This window comes from Fringilla coelebs, assembly GCF_963513975.1.
Source record: "Fringilla coelebs genome assembly, chromosome: 12".
Classification (NCBI taxonomy): domain Eukaryota; kingdom Metazoa; phylum Chordata; class Aves; order Passeriformes; family Fringillidae; genus Fringilla; species Fringilla coelebs.
In genome coordinates this window covers 4,183,159-4,209,310 of record NC_140038.1, presented here as the reverse complement: position 1 = coordinate 4,209,310, position 26,152 = coordinate 4,183,159, and the positions used below count along the sequence as shown (strand labels likewise).

Below are 26,152 nucleotides of genomic sequence, written 5' to 3'. Positions count from 1 at the left end.
CCAGACACCACCCCCCCAAAAAAAAATAGGATTTGGGTTTGGATCATCGGGAATGACGGAGGCTCCCCCGAATTCCAGCCTCGCGAGCGAGGTCGGAGCCAAAATTCCTTCTTTTGTATTTTTTTTTTGGGATAGAGCGTGGCTTCCCCTCCCCCTCTTCCCAAAAATCCTCCCCCAAGGTTTCTCCCGGGATCCCGAATTCCAGGGATAACTCCGCAGCGCTGCTCTCCTCTCTCGGATCAGGAATTTTGGGAAGAGGAAGAGAGAGAGGGGAGGAAGAACGTCCTGTCCCAAAGGAAAAATGGGAATTCCGGCCAAAATTCCTTCTTTTTTTTTTTTTTAAAAAAAACCAGGACAAGGGGAAAAGAACGGCCCGGGAGGATCCCTGGCAATTTGGGAATTCGGGATCCCGGGGATGAGGATTTTTGGGAAGAGGGGGAGGGGAAGCCACGCTCTATCCCGAAAAAAAAAAAAAAAAAGGGAAGAATTTTGGCTCCGACCTCCCTGTCGGGGCTGGAATTTTGGGGTCTCAGGGGATCCGAACCCCTCCGGGTGCAAAAATTCCTTTTTATTTTATTTTTATTTATTTATTTTATTCTGGGATACAACCTGGGATTTCTCCTCCCCGCCCCCAAAAAATCCCAAATTTTCCCCCCAAAAAATCTTCGTCCGAGGCTCTGGGATGATCCCGAATTCCTGGGATTCCCGATTTTTGGGGGAGAGGAGATTCTATCCCAAAGGAAAATAGAAATAGGATTTGGGTTTGGATCATCAGGAATCATCGAGAGCCCAAAATTTTCTTCCCTCCCAGCTCTTCCCATCCCATTGGATCCAAGGAAAAGGGGAAAAAAAAACCAGGGAAAACTCCCCGGGAATAATTTCCGTGGATTTTTCCAGGTTTATTCCAAATTTTCCTCATTTTTGTGGTTTTTTTTTTCCATTCCTTTTGTTATCCCCATCCCAGATTTTAATGGAATTTTAAAATGGAATTTCTTTTTTCTTTTCTCTTAATGGAATTTATTTTCATGGAGTTTTTCAAATGGAATTTTTCAAAATGGAATTTTTTTAAAATGGAATTTCTGTCCCTCCTCATCTCCCCTCCCCTTTCCCAGTTTTTCCCCAAATCCCAAAATTCCTCTCCCCCCCCCTTTTTTTTCCCCCCTGGAAAAAAAATCCCCCCGGATTTGGGATTTTTTTTTCCTTTTTTGTCCCAAAAAGGAATTCCCGATGTTTTGGAGCCAGAACCGACTCAGCATTCCCAAAAAAATTATTTTTTCTGGATCATCACCAACCCCTCAGCTGCTTCCAGGGGTTTTTCCGCTCATCCCAAAATCCCCAAATCCCTTTTTTTTTTTTAAATTGTTTTTTTTTAGGGATTTTTTTTCCCCCTCTGTGTTTAAAATCCTGCGGAAATTCCCGGAATTCCAGAGGCTGAGCTCCTGCGTCAGGGAGATATCGGGAATTCCGGGAATTTCCCCCCTCAGGGAGGGGAAAATCCTTGGATTCAAGGCTCCTCCTCACCCCGGCCTCTCTTTGGGATTTGGGGGGAGGAGGGAAAAATAAAAAATCCCTCGGGATGGAGCCAGAGGGAAAAAAATCCGGGAATTCCAGGGGGGTTTTCCATAGGGAAAAGGGGATTTCTGATTTCCAGGGGAAAAAAATGGGAGTGGGATTTTTTTTTGGGAATTCCCGAGGAGCTGGGAAAGCACCAAATCCGGGTTTTTTTTTCCTTAAAAATTGAGGTGGAATTCCGGGAGCTCCGAGAATTCCAAGGGTTTTTCCTCTATCCCGGATTTCTTTGGGGTTTTTTTATTCCCAGATTTTTCCCCGTGGTTTTCCCTCTTTTGGGAATTTGGGCTCTTCCCGAGTTTTTAGGATCAAAATCTCTCTGGAATCCCAGGAAAACCCAGGAGTGATCCCAAAAAAAAATAAAGGATTTTTTTTTGGGGGGAAGGAATCCATGAGGATTTGGGGGATGGGAATTCTTTCCCTAATCCAAGGATTTGGGATCCCCCTCGGAATCTCATCCCAAGGAATTCCAGCCACAATTCCCGGTTTTTTTCCTCAGCCAGGAATCCCCAATCCGAGGGGGAGCAGCGAATCCCGGCTCTTCCCTTCCCACAAATCCCCAAATTCGTGGAAAAATCCCCAAATTTCCCTGAGAATTCCCAAGTTTTTCCTTTCCCAGCCCTGCAGAATCCCGGGATTTGGGGATGGCAGCGGGAAAATCCCAAATCCCATTAAATAAATTTAAAAAAAAAAAGGGAATTTCAGAGCCGTTTTTTGGGATGGGGGGGAAGGGAATTCCGAGCTCAGGAATTCCAAGGATTGTTTATCCTGGGGGGGATCCGAGAATTCCAAACAATCCTTGGAGCTGGGATCGGAATTCCGGGGGTTTGGAATTCCTGAGGAGGGGGGGGAGGGGTGCAATTCTCTCCTCTCTCTCACCCCAAACTGGGGATTTTTATCCCAAAAAATCCATCCTGGATTTGGTTCCCATTTCCAGATTTTCCAGCAAGGATAAAAAAAAATCCATGGAAAAAAAAAAAGGGAATTTGGGAAGAGTTTTTCCCCTTTTCCCAGAGGTTTTTTATTGGGAAAAATCCCTGCTGGGGAAGGGGATCTGATTCCAGAGGGATTCCTGGGATTTTTTTGGGATCAGGGACCTCCAAAGGGAGGAAAAATCGGGAAAAATCCCATCCAAGATCCCAAATTCCCTCCTCATCCTGCTGGGAAAAGTCTGATCCCAAATCCTGGTGGGAATTCCGAGCTCCTCCCCCTTTTCCAAGGGCCAAAAAATCTGGGAAAATTTGGATTTTTGGGATTTGGGATCGCAGAATATTCCCAGTTTTCCCAATCCCATGGTGAGATTTGGGATCCCGGAATTCCCAGTCCCAAACTGGGATTTGGGATTCTAGAATTCCCAATCCCAGATTGGATTTGGGATCCCAGAATTCCCAGTTTTTGCAATCCCAAACTGGGATTTGGGATCCTGGCATTTCCGGTCCCAAAATGGGATTTGGGATTCCGGAATTCCCAATCCCAAAATGGGATTTGGGATCCCAGAATTCCCATTTTTCCCAATCCCAAGGTGAGATTTGAAATCCTGGCATTCCCAGTCTCAAACTGGGATTTGGAATCCCAGAATTCCCAATTCCAAGGTGAGATTTGGGATCCCAGAATTCCCATTTTTTCCAATCCCAAACTGGGATTTGGGATCTTGGAATTCCCAATCCCAAACTGGGATTTGGGATCCCAGAGTTCCCAATCCCAAACTGGGATTTGGGATCCTGGCATTCCCACTTTTCCCAATCCCAAACTAGTATTTGGGATCCAGGAATTCCCAGTCTCAAACTGGGATTTGTGATCCCAGAGTTCCCAATCCCAAGAGGGGATTTGGGATCCTGGAATTCCCAATCCCAAAGTGGGATTGAGACTGGAATTCCCAGTCTCAAAATGGGATTTTGGATCCCTGAGTTCCCAATCCCAAAGTGGGATTTGGGATCCCAGAATTCCCAATCCCAGATTGGATTTGGGATTGCAGAATTCCCACTTTTCCCAATCCCAAGGTGAGATTTGGGATCCGAGAATTCCCAGTCCCAAACTGGGATTTGGGATCCCAGAGTTCCCAATCCCAAACTGGGATTTGGGATCCTGGAATTCCCAATCCCAAACTGGGATTTGGGATCCTGGAATTCCCCATCCCAAACTGGGATTTGGGATCCTGGAATTCCCAGTTTTCCCAATTCCATGGTGAGATTTGGGATCCCAGAGTTCCCAGTCCCAAAATGGAATTTGGGATCCCAGAATTCCCTTTTTTTGCAATCCCAAACTGGGATTTGGGATCCTGGAATTCCCAATCCCAACCTGGGATTTGGGATCCCAGAGTTCCCAATCCTAAAATGGCATTTGGGATCCTGGAATTCCCAGTTTTTGCAATCCCAAACTGGGATTTGGGATCCTGGAATTCCCAGTCTCAAACTGGGATTTGGGATCCCAGAGTTCCCAATCCCAAGAGGGGATTTGGGATCCTGGAATTCCCAATCCCAAACTGGGATTTGGGATCCTGGAATTCCCAGTAGCAAACTGGGATTTGGGATCGTAGAATTCCCACTTTTCCCAATCCCAATGTGGGATTTGGGATCCCAGAATTCCCATTTTTTTCCAGTCCCAAACTGGGATTTGGGATTCCAGAATTCCCAATCCCAAATTGGATTTGGGATCCCAGAATTCCCAATTTTTGCAATCCCAAACTGGGATTTGGGATCCCAGAATTCCCAGTCTCAAATTGGGATTTGGGATCCCAGAATTCCCACTTTTCCCAATCCCAAATTGGATTTGGGATCCTGGAATTCCCATTTTTTGCAATCCCAAACTGGGATTTGGGATCCTGGCATTCCCAATCCCAAACTGGGATTTGGGATCCCGGCATTCCCGGTTTTCCCAATCCCGGATTTCCCTCTCCAGCCCCTCCAAACCCTTGGGAATTCCTTTGGGCTGGATTTCCCGGGAATTTCCTGGGATTTCCTGGGATTTCCTGGGAATTTCCTGGGATTTCCCGGGAATTCCGGGCCATCCCTTTGGGATATTGGGAATCCCCCCGAGGGAGGAGTTGGGGTTTCCGTGGGAATTCCAGCCGGGAGCGGGAGGATCCCCCCGGGAATTTTTGGGGTCGGGAACGGGGACCCCAAATGGGGCAAATCCCAGGGAATGGCAGGGTCCCCATCCCGACCCTGACCCCGGGGGTGGGGACACCTGGGGACACCGGGACAGGGTTTGGGGACACCCGGGGACACCAGAGAAGGGTTTGGGGCCACCTGGGGTTGGGGACATTCGAGGGACACCAGGACAGAGTTTGGGGTGACTTGGGGCTGGTGGCACTCAGGGGACACCACCAAAGGGTTTGGGGTCACCCGGGGTTGGGGACACTGAGGGGACATCACAAAAGGGTTTGGGGACACATGGGGACACCAGAGAAGGGTTTGGGGACACCCGGGGTTGGGGACACTCGGGACTTTGGGGTCACCTGGGGTTGGGGACACTCCAGGGACACCAGGACAGAGTTTGGGGCCACCTGGGGGTGGTGACACTGAAGGATTTGGGGTCACCCAGGGTTGGGGACACTGAGGGGACGTCACAAAAGGGTTTGGGGACACCTGGGGACAGAGTTTGGGGCCACCTCAGGTTGGGGACACTCAAATTTTGGGGTCACTCGCATTGGGGACACTTCAGGGACACCAGGACAGAGTTTGGGGCCACCTGGGGTCGGATTTTGGGGTCACCTGGGGCTGGTGGCACTCAGGGGACACCACAAAAGGATTTGGGGTCACCTGGGCTTGGGGACACTCAAGGATTTGGGGTCTCTTTCTTTGGGGACACTCGAGGGACACCAGGACAGAGTTTGGGGCCATCTGGGGTCAGGGTGACACTCGAGGGTTTGGGGACAGAGTTTGGGGTGACTTGGGGCTGGTGGCACTCAGGGGACACCATAAAAGGGTTTGGGGTCCCCTGGGTTTGGGGACACTCCAGGGACACCAGGACAGTTTGGGGTCACCTCAGGTTGGGGACACTCAAATTTTGGGGTCACCTGGGGCTGGGGACACTCAGGGGACACCAGAGAGGGGTTTGGGGCCTCCTGGGGACAGGGGGGCACTCGAGGGTTTGGGGACACCTGGGGTTGGTGGCACTCGAGAGACACCAGGACAGAGTTTGGGGTCACCTGGGACTGGTGGCACTCAGGGGACACCACAATAGGTTTGGGGTCACATGGGGTCAGGGTGACACTCGAGGGTTTGGGGTCATTCGGGTTGGGGACACTTGAGGGACACTGTGGAAGGGTTTGGGGTCACCCGAGGTGGTGGCACTCGAGGCTTTGGGGTCACTCGGCTCGGTGACACAAGGGACACCACCAAAGGGTTTGGGGTCACCTGGGCTTGGTGACATCGCAGGGACACCAGCGCCAGCTTCGGGGTCACCTGAGGTGACAAACCCCAGCGGTGCCACCTGAGGTGACAAACCCCAGCGGTGCCACCCCGGGTGACAAACCCCAGCGGTGCCACCTCGGTGACAATTCCCCGCATCTCCGGGATCCTCCCGCGTTCCCGCCCCGCTCTGGCGACACTGGCGGAGGTGGCGTTGTCGCCAGAGCGGGGACGGGGACAGGAAAGAGGAGCGGCGGCGCTTCCTGGTGGCTTTGTCATGTGACGGCGGCGGAGCGGATCCGGTCCCGATCCCGATCCCGGTGAGCGGATCCCGGTCCGGGAAGGCGGGGATGCGGGACCGGGAATGGGGCGGGGATGCGGGACCGGGAATGTCCCCGGGATGGGGCGGAGCTGGCGCGGGGACAACGGGCACGGAGCGGGCCCGGAGCGGTGCGGGCGGGGCTCGGCCACCGGAACCGCCCCCACGGTACCGGCGGCGCCTTCCCGGAGCCGGGATCCCCTTCCCGGTCCCACATCGCCGTCCTATATCCCCATCCCGGTCCTATATCACCATCCCGGTCCCACATCCCGACCCCACATCCCGATCCCGGTCCCACATCCCACATCCCGGTCCCACATCCTGATCCTGGTCCCACATCCCGATCCCGACCCTATATCCCGATCCCGGTCCTACATCCCACATCCCACACCCCGGTCCCATATCCCATATCCTACATCCCGACCTCAAATCCCAATCCCGATCCCACACCCCAATCCCGGCCCCACATCCCGATCTCCATCCCAGAATCCCCATCCCGATCCCAAAATCCCCATCCCAGAATCCCCATCCCAATCCCAAAATCCCCATCCCAGAATCCCCATCCCAATCCCAAAATCCCCATCCCAGAATCCCCATCCCAGAATCCCCATCCCAATCCCAAAATCCCCATCCCGATCCCAAAATCCCCATCCCAAAAGCCCCATCCCGATCCCAAAATCCCCATCCCAAAAGCCCCATCCCAGAATCCCCATCCCGATCCCAAAATCCCCATCCCACAATCCCCATCCCGATCCCAAAATCCCCATCCCACAATCCCCATCCCGATCCCAAAATCCCCATCCCACAATCCCCATCCCGCACCCCTCCGGTCCCCGCCCTCCCGGACTCCTCCGGCCCCGCCCCGCAGCTCCGTCCGTCCGTCCGTCCGTCCGTCCGTCCGTCCCGCCGCGCCCCCGCAGGTACCGGGGGGGACCCGCGGTGGGGTTGTAGGGCGGGGAGGGAACGGGGGGTCCCGGCTGTTCATGGGGGCCCCAAATATTTATGGGGGCGGCGGAGGGGGCGGATGGTCCGCGCTGCCGAGAGGGGGGGGACAGGGGACAGGGACAGGGACAGGGACAGGGATGGGGACAGGGACAGGGACAGGGCTGGGGACAGGGCTGGGGACGGGGACAGGGCTGGGGACAGGGGACAGGGACAGGGATGGGGACAGGGACAGGGACAGGGACAGGGCTGGGGACAGGGACAGGGACAGGGCTGGGGACAGGGCTGGGGACAGGGACAGGGCTGGGGACAGGGACAGGGCTGAGGACAGGGCTGGGGACAGGGATGGGGACAGGGACAGGGACAGGGACAGGGACAGGGACAGGGACAGGGACAGGGCTGGGGACAGGGACAGGGCTGAGGACAGGAACAGGGCTGGGGACAGGGCCGGGGACAGGGGTGGGGACAGGGCTGGGGACAGGGACAGGGCTGGGGACAGGGACAGGGCGGGGGACAGGGATGGGGACAGGGACACGGACACGGACAGGGATGGGGACAGGGACAGGGCGGGGGACAGGGACAGGGACAGGGCTGGGGACAGGGCTGGGGACACATCTGGGGACAGGGATGGGGACAGGGACAGGGCTGGGGACACCTCTGGGGACAGGGCTGGTGCTGGGGACACCGCTGCCGGGGCGGTTTTGGGGTCGCTGCCGGGGAGGTTTTGGGGTCGCTGCCGGGGGGGTTTTGGGGTCGCTGCCAGGGGGTTTTGGGGTCGCTACCCGGGGGTTTTGGGGTCGCTACCCGGGGGTTTTGGGGTCGCTGCCGGGGCGGTTTTGGGGTCGCTGCCGGGGCGTTCCCACTTTGCCGAGGCAGGAAGGGGCGGTGGCGGTGGCGCTGACGGCACCAACCCCGTTTTGCTTTCGTTTCCGCGGCGCTCGGGAAATCCCAAATTCCAGGCAGGCCGAGAGCTCGGGGAGGAGCCTGCGAGGGGCGGCAGAGCCGAACCCCGAGCGCGATTTAGGGCGCCGAGCCCCTCTCCCCCCATCCCTCAGCATAACCCCGCACCCCCGCAGATGGAGACGGAACCGGAGCCAGAACCGCAACCGGAGCCAGAACCGCAACCGGAGCCGGCCGCGCCGCTCCGAGCGGCGGAGGGCGAGGATGAGGACGAGGAGGAAGACGAAGATTTCCAATTCCTGCGGTGCGACGGCTGCGGGCAGGACTCGGCGCGGCCGCGGCTGCTGCGCTGCCTGCACACGCTGTGCCCGGGCTGCCTGAGCGACACCAAGCAGTGTCCGCGCTGCCGGGCGGCCACGGGCGCTCCGGCCGTGGAGAACCTGCTCTTCTGCAACCTGCGGAGCCGCCTGCAGCTCTGGCGGCAGATCCGCAGCTCGGGCGGGCCCGGCTGCAGCCGCTGCCGCGCCGAGGCGGCGCTGGTGTGGTGCGCGGACTGCGAGGAGTTCTTCTGCGGGCGCTGCCTGGAGGAGCACCAGTGGTGGCACAAGAAGAAGGAGCACAGGGTGCGCAGGTTGGAGGAGATGCGGGCGGGCTCGGCGCGGCAGTTCCTGCAGGATACGCGGGGATCCTGCAGTCTCTTCTGCTCCAGTGATAGCCACCCCGAGGAGAGCCGCGTCTGCAGGTGGGAGCGCCGTGAATGCACCGGCACGGCACGGCCCCGAATGGGGGCGGGGGATAAAGCTTGGCACGGCCACAAAGCTTGTCCTGGCCCCAAATCTCATCCTGGCCCCAAATCTCATCCTGGCCCCAAACCCCGTCCTGTCCCCAAACTTGGTCCTGGCCCCAAATCTCATCCTGGCCCCAAACCTTGTCCTGTTCTCAAACCTTGTCCTGGCCCCAAACCCTGTCCTGGCCCCAAATCTCATCCTGTCCCCAAACCCCATCCTGTCCCCAAACCCCATCCCACCCCCAAAGCTCATCCTGTCCCCAAACCTCTTCATGTCCCCAAATCTCACACTGTCCCCAAACCTCATCCTGGCCCCAAACCTTGTCCTGGCCCCAAATCTCATCCTGGCCCCAAACCTCATCCTGGCCCCAAATCTCATCCTGGCCCCAAACCCCATTCTGTCCCCAAACCTTGTCCCGGCCCCAAACCTCATCCAGGCCCCAAATCTCGTCCTGTCCTCAAACCCCATCCCATCCCCAAAGCTGTTCTCAAACCTTGTCCTGTCCCCAAACCTCGCCCTGTCCCCAAACCCCGTCCTGTCCCCAAACCTGGTCCTGTCCCCAAACCCCATTCCATCCTCAAACCTTGTCCTGTCCCCAAACCTTGTCCTGTCCCCAAACCTTGTCCTGGCCCCAAACCCTGTCCTGTCCCCAAACCCCATCCTGTCCCCAAACCCCGTCCTGTCCCCAAACCCCGTCCTGTCCCCAAAGCTCGTTCTGTCCCCAAACATCGTCATGTCCCCAAATCTCATCCTGTCCCCAAACCCCATCCCATCCCCAAACCTTGTCCTGTCCCCAAACCCTGTCCTGTCCCCAAACCTCGTCCTGGCCCCAAACCCCATCCCATCCCCAAAGCTCGTTCTGTCCCCAAACGTCGTCATGTCCCCAAATCTCACACTGTCCCCAAACCTTGGTCTGTCTCCAAACATTGCTGTGGCCCCAAATTCCATCCTGTCCCCAAACCTCATCCTCTCCCCAAACCTTGTCCCGGCCCCAAATCTTGTCCTGTCCCCAAACCTCATCCTGTCCCCAAACCCTGTCCTGTCCCCAAACCTTGGCCTGTCCCCAAATCTCACACTGTCCCCAAACCTCATCCTGTCCCCAAATCTTGTCCTGTCCCCAAACCCCATCCCATCCCCAAACCTTGTCCTGTTCTCAAACCTGGTCCTGTCCCCAAATCTTGTCCTGCCCCCAAACCCCCTCCTGTTCCCAAATCTCATCCTGTCCCCAAACCTTGGCCTGTCCCCAAATTTCACACTGTCCCTAAACCTTGGCCTGTCCCCAAATCTCATCCTGGCCCCAAACCTTGGCCTGTCCCCAAATCTCATCCTGGCCCCAAACCTTGGCCTGTCCCCAAATCTTGTCCTGGCCCCAAACCCTGTCCTGTTCCCAAACCTTGTCCTGTCCCCAAATCTCATCCTGTCCCCAAATCTTGTCCTGGCCCCAAACCCTGTCCCATCCCCAAACCTTGTCCTGTCCACAAATCTTCTTCTGTCCCCAAACCTTGTCCTGTCCCCAAACCCCATCCCATCCCCAAACCTTGTCCTGTTCTCAAACCTTGTCCTGTCCCCAAACCTTGTCCTGTCCCCAGACATTGTTGTGGCCCCAAATCACATTCTGTCCCCAAATCACATCCCATCCTCAAATTTCATCCTCTCCCCAAATCTCATCCTGTCCCCAAACCTCGCCCTGTCCCCAAATCTCATCCTGTCCCCAAACCTCATCCTGTCCCCAAATCTCATCCTGTCCCCAAACCTCATTCTGTCCCCAAATCTCACCGCGCTCCCAAACCTCCCCCGTCCCCAAATCTCGTGCTGTCCCCAAACCTCGTCCCCTGCCCAAAACCTCCTCCCTTCCCCAAAACTCATCCTCCTCCCCAAACTCATTCTGCCCCCAAATCTCATCCCACCCCCAAACCTCGTCCTGTCCCCAAATCTCCCGTCCCCAAATCTCCTGTCCCCAAATGTTCTGTCCCCAAATCTACTGTCCCCAAATCTCCCGTCCCCAAATCTCCCGTCCCCAAATGTCCTGTCCCCAAAGCTCTGCCAAGGGGGTTTGTCCCCTGTGTTTGGGGGCTGATGGCAGTGACCCCACAGAGACCCCAGGGAGCCAGGGCAGCTCCAGCGGGGATTTGGGGAAAAAGTTCCAGAGGGGGCTGGGCACGGCCTGGGATGGGCACTGTCCTGGAGTGGGCACTGACCGCTGACCATCGCTGGCCACTGTTCGTCCCTGACCACTGACCATCCCTGACCACTGACCATCCCTGACTGCTGACCATCACTGACCATCACTGACCATCCCTGGCCACTGTCCACCCATGACTGCTGACCATTGCTGACCATCCCTGGCCACTGACCATCCCTGACCACTGACCATCCCTGACTGCTGACCATCACTGACCATCACTGACCATCCCTGGCCACTGTCCACCCATGACCATTGTCCATCCCTGACCACTGTCCATCCCTGACCCCTGTCCATCCCTGCCCCTGTCCATCCCTGCCCCTGTCCATCCCTGTCCATCCCTGACCCCTGTCCATCCCTGTCCATCCCTGACCCCTGTCCATCCCTGTCCATCCCTCATCCCTCTCCATCCCTGTCCATCCCTGCCCCCTCTCCATCCCTGTCCATCCCTGTCCATCCCTGCCCCTGTCCATCCCTGTCCATCCCTGTCCATCCCTCTCCATCCCTCACCCCTGTCCATCCCTGGCCCCTGTCCATCCCTGTCCATCCCCGTCCATCCCTGTCCATCCCTCATCCCTGTCCATCCCTGTCCATCCCTCATCCCTGTCCATCCCTGTCCATCCCTGGCCCCTGTCCATCCCTGTCCATCCCTGTCCATCCCCGTCCATCCCTGTCCATCCCTCATCCCTGTCCATCCCTGTCCATCCCTTATCCCTGTCCATCCCTGACCCCTGTCCATCCCTGTCCATCCCTGTCCATCCCTTATCCCTGTCCATCCCTGACCCCTGTCCATCCCTGTCCATCCCTGTCCATCCCTGTCCATCCCTGACCACTGACCATCCCCGTCCATCCCTGTCCATCCCTGTCCATCCATGACCCCTGTCCATCCCTGTCCATCCCTGTCCATCCCTTTCCATCCCTGTCCCTCCCTGTCCCCGTTCCCCGCATCATCTCCCGCCTGTCCCTCCCCTCTCGCAGCCCCGCTGTCCCCTCTCCTGACGCCACCCTCCTGTCCCCCTGCCAGCATCTACTGCCCTCGCTGCGAGCGTCCCCTGTGCTGTCCGTGCGCGCTGCTGGACACTCGCCACGCTCCCTTCCGCGACCTGCGCGCCGAGAGCCGCCGCCGCCAGGACGAGCTGCGCTCGCTGCGCCGGGACCTGCGGCGCCTCCGCCGCGCCTTCGAGGCGGCGCTGGCGCGGCTGCGGGGCGAGGCGGCGCGGCGGGACGAGCAGCGGCAGCGGCTGCGGGAGCGCGTCCGGGCCAGCGCCGAGCGGCTGCAGGAGCTGGTGCGGAGCGAGGCCGAGGAGCTGCGGGCGCTGCTGGAGGAGGCGCGGCCGGAGCGCGGCCGGGGCGCGCTGGCGGAGGAGCTGCGCGGGGCGGAGGGCGCGCTGCTGCGGCTGGAGGCGGCCGAGAGGCTGGTGGAGAGGCTGGGGCGCTACGGCGGCGAGCAGGAGCTGATGGACATGCAGCCCTTCGTCAAGGCGGCGCTGCTGGAGCTGCGGAGGATGCGGCCGCCCGAGCCCCCCGAGCTGCGGGAGCCCCCCGACTTCGCAGAGTGCCGGGCGAGGCTGCGGGCGCTGGTGGAGCGCGTCACGGGCCGGCCGGGTGAGCGCCGCGCCGGGCCGGGCCGGGCCGGGCTGGGCCGGGACGGGCTGGGACGGGCTGGGCTGGGACGGGCTGGGGAGGGAGCTCTGGACTGGGCCGGGCCGGGCCGGGCTGGGCCGGGCTGGGCCGGGCTGGGCCGGGCTGGGACGGGCTGAGGAGGGAGCTCTGGGCTGGGCCAGGCTGGGCCGGGCTGGGGAGGGAGCTCTGGGCTGGGCCGGCTGCAAAGCAACCTCCGTGAGCAGGGGCAGCGCTGGATTCTTCTTCTTCTCTTTTGTCTCCTTCTTCTCCTCCTTCTCCTTCTTCTTTTTCTTCTCCTCTTTTCCTCCTTCTCCTTGTTTTCCTTCCTTTTTTCTTCTTTTCCTCCTTCTTCCCCTCCTTCTTCTTCCCCTCCTTCTCCTTCTCCTTCTCCTTCTCCTTCTCCTTCTCCTTCTCCTTCTCCTTCTCCTTCTCCTTCTCCTTCTCCTTCTCCTTCTCCTTCTCCTTCTCCTTCTCCTTCTCCTTCTCCTTCTCCTTCTCCTTCTCCTTCTCCTTCTCCTTCTCCTTCTCCTTCTCCTTCTCCTTCTCCTCCTTCCTCCTTCCTCCTTCCTCCTTCTCCTCTTCCTCTTCCTTCTCCTCCTTCCTTCATTTCTTCTTTTTCCTCTCCTTCTCCTCCTCCTCCTCTCCCCATTTCCCTGCCCCTCACCCCCAGAGCCGGGATTTTCCCCGTTGTTTTTCTGGAGCCCCTTTGGGTGTCCCCCGATCCCGCTGGCTCTGGGGACGCTCATCCCCGGCTCCCCAGACCCCCCAATCCCCAGGACCACCCCAATCCGGCGGGAATGGTTTGGAGCTGCCGGGCGGGACCTTCCCGGCTCCAGGGCTCCGGCTCGGGGTCTCATCCCGCTTCTCTCTGTCCCCAGATGTCCCCGAGCTCGAGGTGGCCCTGGAGAACAGCCTGGTGAGACATCGGGGTGCACCCCAAACCTGCACCTCTCCTCCCTCACCCCAGGGTTCCCAGGCTTTCCTCACCCACCCCTTCCCACATCCCACCATCCCGGGGGAATTCCATGACCGTGCCTCAGTTTCCCCATCCCCAGGGGCGCTCCCATGGGTCTCCACGGGGCCCGGGTCCGTCCCGACTCCCCGCTCTTCCCGCAGGAAGAGGATCCCACCCATCCCAAAGCCCCCAGCGTCTCCCCCGGCCTGGAGGAGATCCAGGTGGAGGAGGTGAGGTCCCTCCATCCCATCCAGGTGAGATCTGATGGGATCCCAATCCCAATCCACCCCAATCCCAACCCCAATCCCAATCCCAACCCCAACCCCAATCCAACCTCAATCCCACCCCAATCCCATCCCAATCCCAACCCCAATCCCAACCCCAGTCCCAATCCCAATCCACCCCAATCCCACCCCAATCCCACCCCAATCCCAATCTGCCCCAATCCCAACCCCAATCCCAATCCCAATTCCAACCCCAAACCCAATCCCACCCCAATCTGAATCCCAACCCCAATCCAATCTGAATCCGACCCCAATCCAAATCCCACCCCAATCCCAACACTAACCTGAATCCCAATCCCACCCCAATCCCAATCCCACACAAATCCCAATCCCACTCCAATCCCAATCCCACCCAAATCCCAACTCCAATCTGAATCCCAATCCCACCCCAATCCCAACTCCAATCTGAATTCCAGTCTCACTCCAATCCCAACCCCAATCTGAATCCCAATCCCAACCCCAATCCCACCCCAATTCCAACCCCAATCCCACCACAATCCCAACCACAATCCCAATCCCACCCAAATCACAATCCCACCCCAACCCCACCCCAATCCGACCCCAATCCCAATCCCACCCCAACCCCACCCCAATCCCAACCCCAATCCCACCCCAACCCCAGCCCCAATCCCAACCCCACCCCAATCCCACCCCAATCCCAATCCCAATCCCAATCCCACCCCAATCCCACCCCCATCCCAATCCCAATCCCACCCCAATCCCACCCCAATCCCAATCCCAATCCCGCTCTTCCAGCCCCTCCCCTGCTGGCCGAAGCGGCCGCAGCCCAGCGCGGAGCGGGCCAGCCAGGTGTCCCCCAAAATCCTGAAGCTGGAATGTGACCACGAGCCGGGCCCCAGCCGCCCCACATCCCACTGGGAATGCCGGGCACAGCCGGGACCCGCCCCGGCACGGCACAACTGCGACCGGGAATGTCACCGCGGCGGGGACACAGGTGGGCACCACCGGGAATGTCACCGTGCGGTGACACAGGTGGGCACTGGGAATGTCACTGTGCGGTGACACAGGTGGGCACCACCGGGAATGTCACCGTGTGTGTGACACAGGTGGGCATCACCGGGAATGTCACCATGGCGGTGACACAGGTGGGCATCACCGGGAATGTCACCGTGCCCGGTGCCCCCTCCGCCGGAGCCTGTGGGAGCATTCCCAGGCCACTGTCCCACGGGAATCCCGGGCAAGGGCGGGGATGGTCCAGATCCACAGGGGAGGGATCCGTGGGGTGAGGGATTTGTGGGGTGAGGGATCCGTGGGGTGAGGGATCTGTGGAATTCAGGATCCATGGAGTGAAGGGTCCATGGGATGAGGGATCCGTGGGATGAGGGATCTGTGGGGTGAGAGATCCATGGGGTGGAGGATCCATGGGGTGAGAGATCCATGGAATGAGGGAACCACGGGGTGAGGGATCCATGAGGATGAGGGATCCATGGAATTCAGGATCCATGGGGTGGGGGATCCATGGAATGAGGGAACCACAGGGTGAGGGATCCGTGGAGTTCAGGATCCATGGGATGAGAGGCCTGAAAGATAAAGGATCCATGAGGATGAGGGACCCATGGAATTCAGGATCCATGGGGTGGGGGATCCATGGAATTCAGGACCCATGGAGTTCAGGATCCATGGAATTCACGATCCATGGAATTCACGATCCATGGAGTGAGGAATCCATGGGGTGAGGGAACCACGGGTGGGGGATCCATGGAATTCAGGATCCATGGAATTCAGGATCCATGAGGATGAGGGATCCATGGAATTCAGGATCCATGGGGTGGGGGATCCATGGAATTCAGGGCCCGTGGAATTCCGGATCCAGGCAGTCACCCCCACCCCGGGGGTCGCCCCGCTCGGTTCCTGGCGCTGATCCCGGGGGGGGATTTGGAATTTTTGGGATTTCCCTTGCAGAGGGCGGCAGCATCCTCATCTGCAGCTCGGACGACAGCGACGAGGACACCGTGGTGGTGACGGTGACGCCGGAGCCACCCCCCTGCTGACATCCCGCCGGATCGGGATTGGGATCGGGATCGGGATCGGGGTCGGGATCGGGGTCGGGATCGGGATCGGGATTGGGATCGGGATCGGGATCGGGATCCTCCGGGCGCATCCCGCCCTTCCCGGACTCCCGCTCGGCCTCTCCTCTTCCTGGCCCATCCCAAATTTATTCCTGGATCTGCTGGGATCTCCCCTTTAATCCTTCGAGGTTTCCTGGGAATGCTCCGCTCCTCTTAAATCCCATCCGGGTGGATCCCCAAAAAAAAAAATTTTGGGATGGGGCTTGGGGTCTGTGCCGGTGGATCCCGTTCCTGAGCGCCCCCAAAGGTGGGGAGATGATCCCGAGGGTGGGATCCCCCATCAGCGCTTGGAGCAGGGAATTCCTCGGGATCAGGATCGGGATTGGGATTGGGATCGGGATCGGGATTTGGATTGGGATTGGGATTGGGATTGGGATTGGGATTTGGGATTGGTGTCGGTTTCCTGCTGTAATGAGGGTTTAAAATCCCGATTTTTTAAATATCTCCCCTCAATAAAGCTGCTCCGGGATAAAATTCCAGCTGCTTCCTCCTTTTTCCCCACCCATCCCCAGCAGAGGGAAAACTGGGAATTCTGGGGGGGAAACCTGTCCCTGCTCCCGGCACGGATCCCGTTTTAAGGATGGGAGAAAATCCCCGAGGGCAAGGAGAGGTCCCAGGGATGAAATTCCCACATTCCGTGAGCGGGGCAGCCTGATCCAGCAGCGTTCCCACAAAAATCCGGGAAAGGAGGGAAGTGGAATTTCCCTTTCCCAGGAAAATGGCCCGGGATTGTCCAGAGGGAAAAGAGGGAAGGAATTCGGGGCTCTGCTTTTATCCCAGATCCCATTTTTAATTTGGGACACTCCCAGCTCCAGGAATGTTTTCCATGGATTAAATTCCCAGGATTTGCACATTCCTGCCTCAATCCCGGCTGGGTTTGGGATCCCCAGATCCCAATTTTGGGGTTCCTCAGGAATGTTTTCCATGGATTAAATTTCAGGGATTTTTGTGTTCCTGCCTCAATCCCGGCCGGATTTGGGATTCCGAGATCCAATTTTTGGGTCTCCCCATTCCAGGACCAGTTTCCATGGATTGAATTCCTGGGATTCCTGCCTCAATCCCAGCTGGATTCAGGGCTCTGCTTTTATCCCAGATCCCATTTTTCATTTGGGACACTCCCAGATCCAGGAATGTTCTCCATGGATTAAATTCCTGGGATTTGAGTGTTCCTGCCTCAATCTCGGCCACATTTGAGATTCCCAGATCCCGTTTTTGGGGTTCCTCAGGAATGTTTCCCATGGATTGCATTCCCATTCCTCGCTCCCAGGGCTGTTCCCACCCAGCCAGGATTGGGGTCCCTTTGTCCGGGATTTTGGGGACACGGGGACACCGGCCTGCGGGTGGCACCTGGCCCTGTCCTGGTGTCCCCTGCAGGTGACACTGGGTGTCCCATGGGGGTGACACTGGTTGTCCCATGGGGGTGACACTGGTTGTCCCATGGAGGTGGCACTGGGTGTCCCCTGCTGGTGACACTGGGTGTCCCATGGGGATGGCACTGGGTGTCCCCTGCTGGTGACACTGGGTGTCCCCATAGAGGTGACACTGGGTGTCCCATGGGGGTGACACTGTGTGTCCCATAGAGGTGGCACTGGGTGTCCCCTGCAGGTGGCACTGGGTGTCCCATGGAGGTGACACTGTGTGTCCCACGGAGGTGACACTGGGTGTCCATGGAGGTGACACTGAGTGTCCTATAGAGGTGACACTGGGTGTCCCATACAGGTGACACTGTGTGTCCCACGGAGGTGACACTGTGTCCCCATGCAGGTGGCACTGGGTGTCCCGTGGAGGTGGCACTGGGTGTCCCATGGAGGTGACACTGGGTGTCCATGGAGGTGACACTGAGTGTTCAATGCAGGTGACACTGCTGTGCCCAGTGTCCCCTGCGGTTGGCACTGGGTGTCCCCTGCAGGTGTCACTGTGTCCTCTGCAGGTGGCACTGGGTGTCCCATACATGTGACACTGTGTCCCCATTCAGGTGGCACTGTGTCCCATGCTGGTGGCACTGTGTCCCATGCAGGTGGCCCTGAGTGTCCCCTGCAGGTGGCACTGGGTGTCCATACAGGTGACACTGTGTCCCCATGCAGCTGACACTGGGTGTCCCCTGCAGGTGGCACTGGGTGTGTATAGAGGTGGCACTGTGTCCCCATGGAGGTGGCACTGGGTGTCCCACAGAGGTGTCACTGTGTCCCCTGCAGGTGTCACTGTGTCCCCTGCAGGTGGCACTGTGTGTCCGTGCAGGTGTCACTGTGTCCCCATGGAGGTGGCACTGGGTGTGTATAGAGGTGGCACTGTGTCCCCATGGAGGTGGCACTGGGTGTCCCACAGAGGTGTCACTGTGTCCCCTGCAGGTGGCACTGTGTCCCCTGCAGGTGTCACTGTGTCACCTGCAGGTGGCCCTGAGTGTCCCCTGCAGGTGTCACTGTGTCCCCATGCAGGTGGCACTGTGTGTCCGTGCAGGTGTCACTGTGTCCCCATGCAGGTGGCGCTGGGTGTTTACAGAGGTGTCACTGTGTCCCCTGCAGGTGTCACTGTGTCCCCATGCAGGTGTCACTGTGTCCCCATGCAGGTGGCACTGGGTGTCTGTGCAGGTGGCGCTGGGTGTCCGTGCAGGTGGCCCTGGTGTCCCCTGCAGGTGGCGCTGGGTGGCAGTCGTGTGTCGCGGGCGGTGTCCCTAGCGCGGCTGGCTGTCACACGGCAGTGCCACCACCAGGGGTCCCCCTTGCACAGCGGCTCGCGGGATGGCGCGGCTCTGGGGACACTGGGGACACTGGGGACACCGGCACGGGGACACCGGCACGGGGACACTGACACGGTGACCCTGTGACACTGTGACACTGTGACACTGTGACCCTGTGACACTGTGACACTGGCCCTGTGACACTCACACATGTGACACTGGGGACACTGGGGACACCGGCACGGGGACACTGACCCTGGGACACTGTGACACTGTGACCCTGTGACACTGTGACCCTGTGACACTCACACATGTGACACTGTGACACTGTGACACTGAGATGTGTTACAATGACACTGGTGATACTGACATGGTGACACTGACACATGTGACACTGGCCCTGTGACACTCACACATGTGACACTGGGGACACTGGGGACACTGACACGGGGACACTGACCCTGGGACACTGACCCTGTGACACTGACACGGTGACCCTGTGGGACTGTGACACTGAGATGGTGACACTGACACGTTTGACACTGGCCCTGTGGCACTGTGACACTGAGAAGTGTTACAGTGACACGGTGGCACTGACATGGTGACACTGACATGTCTGACACTGACACACTGACCTGTGACAATGACACCGTGACCCTGTGACACTGGTGACACTGACACGTGTCTGACACTGACCCTGTGACACTGGCACCGTGACCCTGTGACGCTGATATGGTGACACTGGTGACATCGGGGACACTGACACTGTGACACTGACACGGTGACCTTGTGACACTGGTGACACTGACACGTGTGTGACACTGGTGACACTGACATGTCTGACACTGGCCCTGTGACACTTACACCGTGACCCTGTGACACTGATATGGTGACACTGGTGACATCGGGGACACTGACACTGTGACACTGACACACTGACCTGTGACACTGGCACTGTGACCCTGTGACACTGGTGACGCTGGCAGGATGACACTGACACTGGTGACACTGACCCTGTGACACTGACACCGTGACCCTGTCACACTGATATGGTGACACTGGTGACACTGACATATTCGACAATGACCCTGTGACACTGACACTGTGACCCTGTGACACTGGCGACACTGACACGTGTGTGACACTGACCCTGTGACACTCACACATGTGACACTGGTGACATTGACACTGTGACACTGACACTGGTGACACTGACACTGTGACCCTGTGACACTGGCGACACTGACACGTGTGTGACACTGGTGACGCTGACACTGGTGACACCGACACGTGTGACACTGGTGACACTGACACTGGTGACACTGACACCGTGACCCTGTGACACTGGTGACACTGACACGTGTGACACTGGTGACACTGACACTGGTGACACTGACACGTGTGACTCTGACCCTGTGACACTGGTGACATTATTCCCAATCCCACAGCGATCCCAAAGGATCCAGGACATTATTCCTACCCCAACAGGGATCCCAAAGGATCCAGGACGTTATTCCCAATCCCACAACAATCCCAAAGGATCCAAGACATGATTCCCAATCCCACTGCCATCCCAAAGGATCCAGGACGCTATTCCCAATCCCACAACAATCCCAAAGGATCCAGGATATTATTCCCAATCCCACAATGATTCCAAAGGATCAGGACGTTATTCCTACCCCAACAGGGATCCCAAAGGATCCAGGACGTTATTCCCAATCCCACAGCGATCCTAAAGGATCCAGGACGTTATTCCCAACCCAGCAGCGATCCCAAAGGATGCAGGATGCTATCCCCAATCCCACAGTGATCCCAAAGGATGCAGGATGCTATTCCCAGAATCCTGGGCTGTGGGATGGGATGAGCTTGTCCCTGCCTTGATCCTGCCCCAAAGTTCATCCATCCCCAAAATCGGGGCTGGCACTTCCAGAGGGGCAGAACAGCTCCCAAAAACCCCAAATCCTGGAGAAAGGTGTCCAAAAATTCCACAAAAATCCCACTGTCCCAAATTTCCCTTCCAACCAGGAAATTCCCATTTTCCGGGTGTCTTTAGGGCGGTGAATGGCTCTGCTGGAATGACATCGATGATCCCGATAGGATGGGATCAATAATTCCCGGCCCCTTCAATCAATTCCCAAAGCAACACTGGGAAAAGGGAGCCAGGGGAAAATGGGATGGGAAAATAATGGGATAAATCTGGTGTGGGATGGAAACAGATCTGTGCCCTCCATGGATCCATGGATCCATCCTTCCATCCATGGATCCATCCATCCATCCATGGATCCATCCATGGATCCAAGCATCCATCAACGGATCCATCCATCATCCATCCATCATCCATCCATCATCCATCCATCCATCCATCATCCATCCATCCATCCATCCATCCATCCATCCATCCATCCATCCATCCATCCATCATCCATCCATCCATCCATCATCCATCCATCCATCAATCATCCATCCATCCATCCATCCATCCATCCATCCATCCATCCATCATCCATCCATCATCCATCCATCCATCCATCATCCATCCATCCATCCATCATCCATCCATCCATCCATCCATCCATCCATCCATCCATCCATCCATCCATCCATCCATCCATCCATCATCCATCCATCCATCCATCCATCCATCCATCCATCCATCCATCCATCCATCCATCCATCCATCCATCCATCCATCCATTCTTTGGAATGCCGACCGTGCCCGGCACGCACAGCTGGGGGCGGGGCCTCTCTCTGTCGCGACTCGGCCCTGTCGGCGACACCGGGCGGAGCCGCTCTCTCTCCCCCGGTCCCCGCCGTTCCCCCCGGCCGTGGCGGGGCGGGGACACCGGGCTCGGGCTCGGCGGGCGGGGATCGCTGCCTGCCCGGATCGATGTTTCCCGCCCGGGGCTCGGTGCCGCCCCGCGCTCCCCGCATCCCGCTCCCGTCCTCCCTCCGGGCTGTCGGCACGGCCCCGGAATTCCCGCGTGGATCGGGAAGAGCGGCGCGGGAGGAGGCTCCCACCCGCTTCTCCTCCATCCTCCGCGGGATGCGCGGGCGGGACGGGGGGAGCCGCGCCCCGACGGCATCGCCGCCGCTCCGGGGGAACCGCTGAGCGGCGGCGGAGCGGCGGAGAACACCCGCGGGCCGAGCCGGACCGGCGCCTCCGCTTTTCTGGGGGGTTCTTTCTGTATTTTCGGGGGTACCGGCGGTGCGGGAGCGGCCGCGGGCGGCGCCGGCCGGGTGGGTGGGTGGGTGGTGGGCTGGGAGAAGGAAGGGGGTGGCGGGCGGGCGGGCGGTTGGAGGGGGAGGCTGTCAGAAATGCAAATCGCTGCCTCTCGCTGTGCCTCGGCAGCCCAGAGCCCGCACGGCCCCGCCGCCGCTCGCAGCTCAGCCCCGGCAGGCGCGGGGGCAGCGGGCGGGGTCCCCCCGGTCCCCCCGCCCCTCGGCCGGCTGGCAGGAGGAGGATGAGGAGCGGCGGGAAGGGGTGAGGGTGGCGGAGAGGCACCTAGGAGAGGGTGAGTGGCGGGGGACAGGGGACAGGAGAGGGGGAATAGGGCGGGGATGAAGTAGGGAGAGACGGGGGAGAGAGAGGGAAGGGAGAGGCGGAGGAGGGGGAAGCGAGAGAAATAATTGGGGAAGGAGAGATGAAAGGAGAGGATAAAGAAAATGGAGGTTAATTAGTTGGTTATTGCCGGGGGGAGGAAAAGCCTGACAGAGCCGGGAAAAAGAAAGTGAGAAGGGTGGGAAGAGCCGGCTGGGAAAGGGAGAAGGAAGGACCCGATCGAGCCGAGGAATAGAGAGTGAGGAGGGTGGGAAGAGCCGGTCGGGGGAGAGGGAAGGAAAACCGGACCGAGCCGGGAATAGAGAGTGAGAAGGGTGGGAAGGAGAGAAGGAAAAACGTGATCAAACGGAGAAATAGAGAGTGAGAAGGGCGAGAAGGGGAGAAGGAAAAACGGGATTAAATCGAGAAATAGAGAGTGAGAAGGGGAGAAGGAAAAACGTGATCAAACCGAGAAATAGAGAGTGAGAAGGGGAGAAGGAAAAACCTGATCAAACCGAGAAATAGTGAGAAGGGCGAGAAGGGGAGAAGGAAAAAACCGATCAAAGGGGGGAAAAGAGAGCGAGAAGGGTGAGAAGAGCCGGCCAGGGACGGAGAGAAGCAAAACCCTGACCGAGCCGAGAAAAAGAGAGCGAGAAGGAAGGGTGGGGAGAGCCGGCGGGAGGGCGAGGGAAGCGGGGGAGAGGGCGCGGAGGGGATGCGCGGGAGGCAGCGGGCGGCAGCCGGGGGGAGCCGGGCGCAGACAATGGGGCGCGGCCCCGCCGCCTCCACCTCCCGCCGCCGGGCGGGGCCGGGGCGCGCTGGCGCTGAGCCCCGCGCTGTCCCCTGCCAGGGGGACATGGCCCCGCTGCTGGCGCTGCTGCTGGCGGCCCTGCTGGGCTCGGGCCGGGCGTGCCCGGAGCCGTGCGCTTGCGTGGACAAGTACGCGCACCAGTTCGCCGACTGCGCCTACAAGGAGCTGCAGGCCGTGCCCGCGGGGCTGCCCTCCAACGTGACCACGCTGAGCCTGTCGGCCAACAAGATCAGCTCGCTGCCCCGCGGCGCCTTCGCCGAGGTGACCCAGGTGAGCTCGCTGTGGCTGGCGCACAACGAGATCGCCGCCATCGAGCCCGGCGCGCTGGCCGTGCTGGCGCAGCTCAAGAACCTGGACATCAGCCACAACCAGATCGCCGAGTTCCCCTGGCGGGACCTGCGCAACCTGAGCGCGCTGCAGCTGCTCAAGATGAACAACAACCGCATGGCGCGGGTGCCGCCCGACGCCTTCCGCACGCTCAAGGACCTGCGCTCGCTGCGCATCAACAACAACCGCTTCGCCACGCTGGCCGAGGGCATCTTCGACTCGCTGGGCTCGCTGTCGCACCTGCAGATCTACAACAACCCCTTCGAGTGCTCCTGCGCGCTGCAGTGGCTGAAGCGCTGGATGGAGAGCACGCTCATCTCCATCCCCGAGAAGGACTCCATCGCCTGCGCGCTGCCCGAGCGCCTCCGCGGCGTGCCGCTGGCCCGGCTGCCCGAGCTGCGCTGCGCCGCGCCCGCCGTCAGCCTCGCCTTCTCGCCCGACCTGGACGCGGCCGAGCTGCCCGACGGGCTGACGCTGAGCCTGCACTGCGCCGCCAGCGGCTCGCCGCCGCCCGAGCTGCGCTGGAAGATCCGCACGGCCGGCCAGAGCCTGGAGCTGGGCGGGAGCGGCGCGGAGAGCGCGGCCAAGGAGGAGCCGCGGCCGGAGCCCGAGCGCTTCGTGGCCTTCAAGAACGGCACCTTGGTGATCCCGCGCCTCAGCAAGCGCGAGGAGGGCACCTACACCTGCGTGGCCACCAACGAGGTGGGCACCAACCACTCCTCGGTCAGCGTGGCCGTGGCGGGCCCGCAGAAGTACCCGCCGGCGCCCGGCGGAGACCCGCGGGGCGGCAAGGGGCAGGCGGGCGACGGGAAACCCGGCGCCGAGGCGGCCAAGAACAGCGTGCTGACCCCGGAGGAGAGGGGCAAAGCGCTGGGCCCCACCCGGCAGAGCCGGCCCGGCTCGGCGGCGGCGGCGGCGCCGGAGCCTGAGGGCCGGGCTCGGATCCCGGTGGAGCCGCCGGGGCTGGAGGGGAAGTGCGGGGCCTCGGCGGGCGGCTCCAAGTACGTCTCCAACCACGCCTTCAACCAGAGCGGCGACTTCAAGCGGCACAGCTTCGAGCTGGGCGTCATCGCCCTGGACGTGGCCGAGCGCGACGCCCGAGTGCAGCTGACGCCCACCCAGCCCGGCGGGGGCCACCTGGGCGTGCTCTACCTGTGCCAGCAGGGCCGCCAGGGCCGCCACGCCCTGCTGCAGTGGTCGCAGATCGAGGCCGGCGTGAACTCGTACTGGTTCCAGGGCCTGAGTCCCGGCACCAACTACTCGGTGTGCCTGAGCTCGCCGGGCGAGGAGTGCCGGGTGCAGGTGGTGTTCACCACCAAGAAGGAGATCCCGTCACTGATCATCATCGTGGTGGTCAGCATCTTCCTGCTGCTGCTGGCCACGCTGCCGCTGCTGGGCGCCACGTGGTGCCACCTGCTCGCCAAGCTGCAGGCCAAGCCCTACAAGCTGATCATGAAGGCGCAGAACCCCGACCAGATGGAGAAGCGCATGGCCGCCGACTTCGACCCCCGCGCCTCCTACCTGGAGTCCGAGAAGAACTTCGGTCCCGCCGAGGCCGAGGAGGAGGAAGAGGAGGAGGAGGAGGAGGCGGGGGATGAGGAAGGAGCGCGGTGGCGGCGCGGCAGGGAGGGGGAAGGCGCGGCGGAGCTGGAGCGGGAGGAGAGCGTGGCCGCCAGCTCCATGGCGGAGTCGCAGTCCAAGGGCGGCGCCGAGGAGTTCGAAGTGCGCTCCGAGTACAGCGACAAGCTGCCGCTGGGCGCCGAGGCCGTCACCATCTCCCCGGAGATCAACGGCAACTACCGGCAGCGGCCCCGCTGAGCCCCCCGGATCCCCCCCGCCCCCGCTCCCACACCCCTCGCTCTACCCGGGGAAAAACCTCCGGGAACGAGCGGAGCCATCCCCGCCTCTCCTCCCCCTCCTCCTCCTCCTCCTCCTCCCCCCCTTTTCCTTCTCGCCGGGATGAGCCTCCCACGATTTCGTTTCCATTTCGGGCGCCGCCGGTGCTCGCAACAACGATTCCCTCTCCCCCGCCTCCCTCCGCCGCCCGCCGGCGCCGGCTTCGCTTTCCCCTCCGAGTGAAAAAACGAAAAAAACCCCGAGAAAACGGCGAAAAGCCAAAAGCCCCCTAGCCCCAAATCCTCCCTGCTGCAATCGGTTCAGTCCCCGCCGCCCTCTGCTCCCCGGTTCTCTCCTGCCGAGCCCGGAGCCGTCCCCGCCGCTCCCCGGTGAGCGCCCGCCGCGCTCCGGCGCATCCCGATTTTCCCCGGCGCGGGTGCCGACATTCCCGGTCCACGCCACTCCCGCCCGTTTTTCCCCGCTCCCCGATGGATCCCGGGGCTCCTCGCTCCCCGCCACTCCCGGGCGATGCTCCCCGCGCCCCGCTGGGCGCCGACATTCCCGGTCCCCGCCGCTCCCGGGCGGTTCTCTCCAGCCCCGATGGATATTGGTGCTCCCCGATCCCCGCCACTCCCGGGAGCTCATCCCCGGTCCCCGCCACTCCCGGGAGCTGATCCCCGCTCCCCACCACTCCCGGGAGCTGATCCCCGCTCCCCGCCACTCCCGGGAGCTCATCCCCGCTCCCCGCCACTCCCGGGAGCTGATCCCCGCTCCCCACCACTCCCGGGAGCTCATCCCAGATCCCCACCACTCCCGGGAGCTCATCCCCGGTCCCCGCCCTCCCGTTCCCGGTGTGTCCCGCTCTCCCCGTTCAGCACCGGCCTCGCCGGGACAGCTCCGCCGTTCCCCGCTCCCCCGCTCCCCGGTTCCCGGTCCCGTCCCGTCCCCTCGGTGTGTTT

General features: G+C 60.1%; 2 protein-coding genes across 2 annotated transcripts; both read left to right on the top strand.

Annotated features, from left to right (window-relative positions):
• Nucleotides 1-52: 52 nt before the first annotated feature.
• On the top strand, nucleotides 53-16,306 carry PML (PML nuclear body scaffold; the record flags this gene model as incomplete). The annotated part of the gene is made up of 8 exons (XM_084213442.1): nucleotides 53-91; nucleotides 6,146-6,241; nucleotides 8,259-8,824; nucleotides 12,077-12,657; nucleotides 13,554-13,591; nucleotides 13,792-13,884; nucleotides 14,671-14,869; nucleotides 15,838-16,306. The coding sequence occupies 8 exons, from the start codon at nucleotides 53-55 to the stop codon at nucleotides 15,924-15,926; spliced, it is 1,701 nt and encodes a 566-aa protein (XP_084069568.1). The 3' UTR covers nucleotides 15,927-16,306.
• A 6,769-nt stretch (nucleotides 16,307-23,075) lies between these two features.
• On the top strand, nucleotides 23,076-25,175 carry LOC311158575 (immunoglobulin superfamily containing leucine-rich repeat protein 2-like; the record flags this gene model as incomplete). Its single annotated transcript, XM_084214081.1, has 1 exon — nucleotides 23,076-25,175. One exon carries the CDS (start codon nucleotides 23,076-23,078, stop codon nucleotides 25,173-25,175), a length of 2,100 nt encoding a protein of 699 aa, XP_084070207.1.
• Nucleotides 25,176-26,152: the final 977 nt, after the last annotated feature.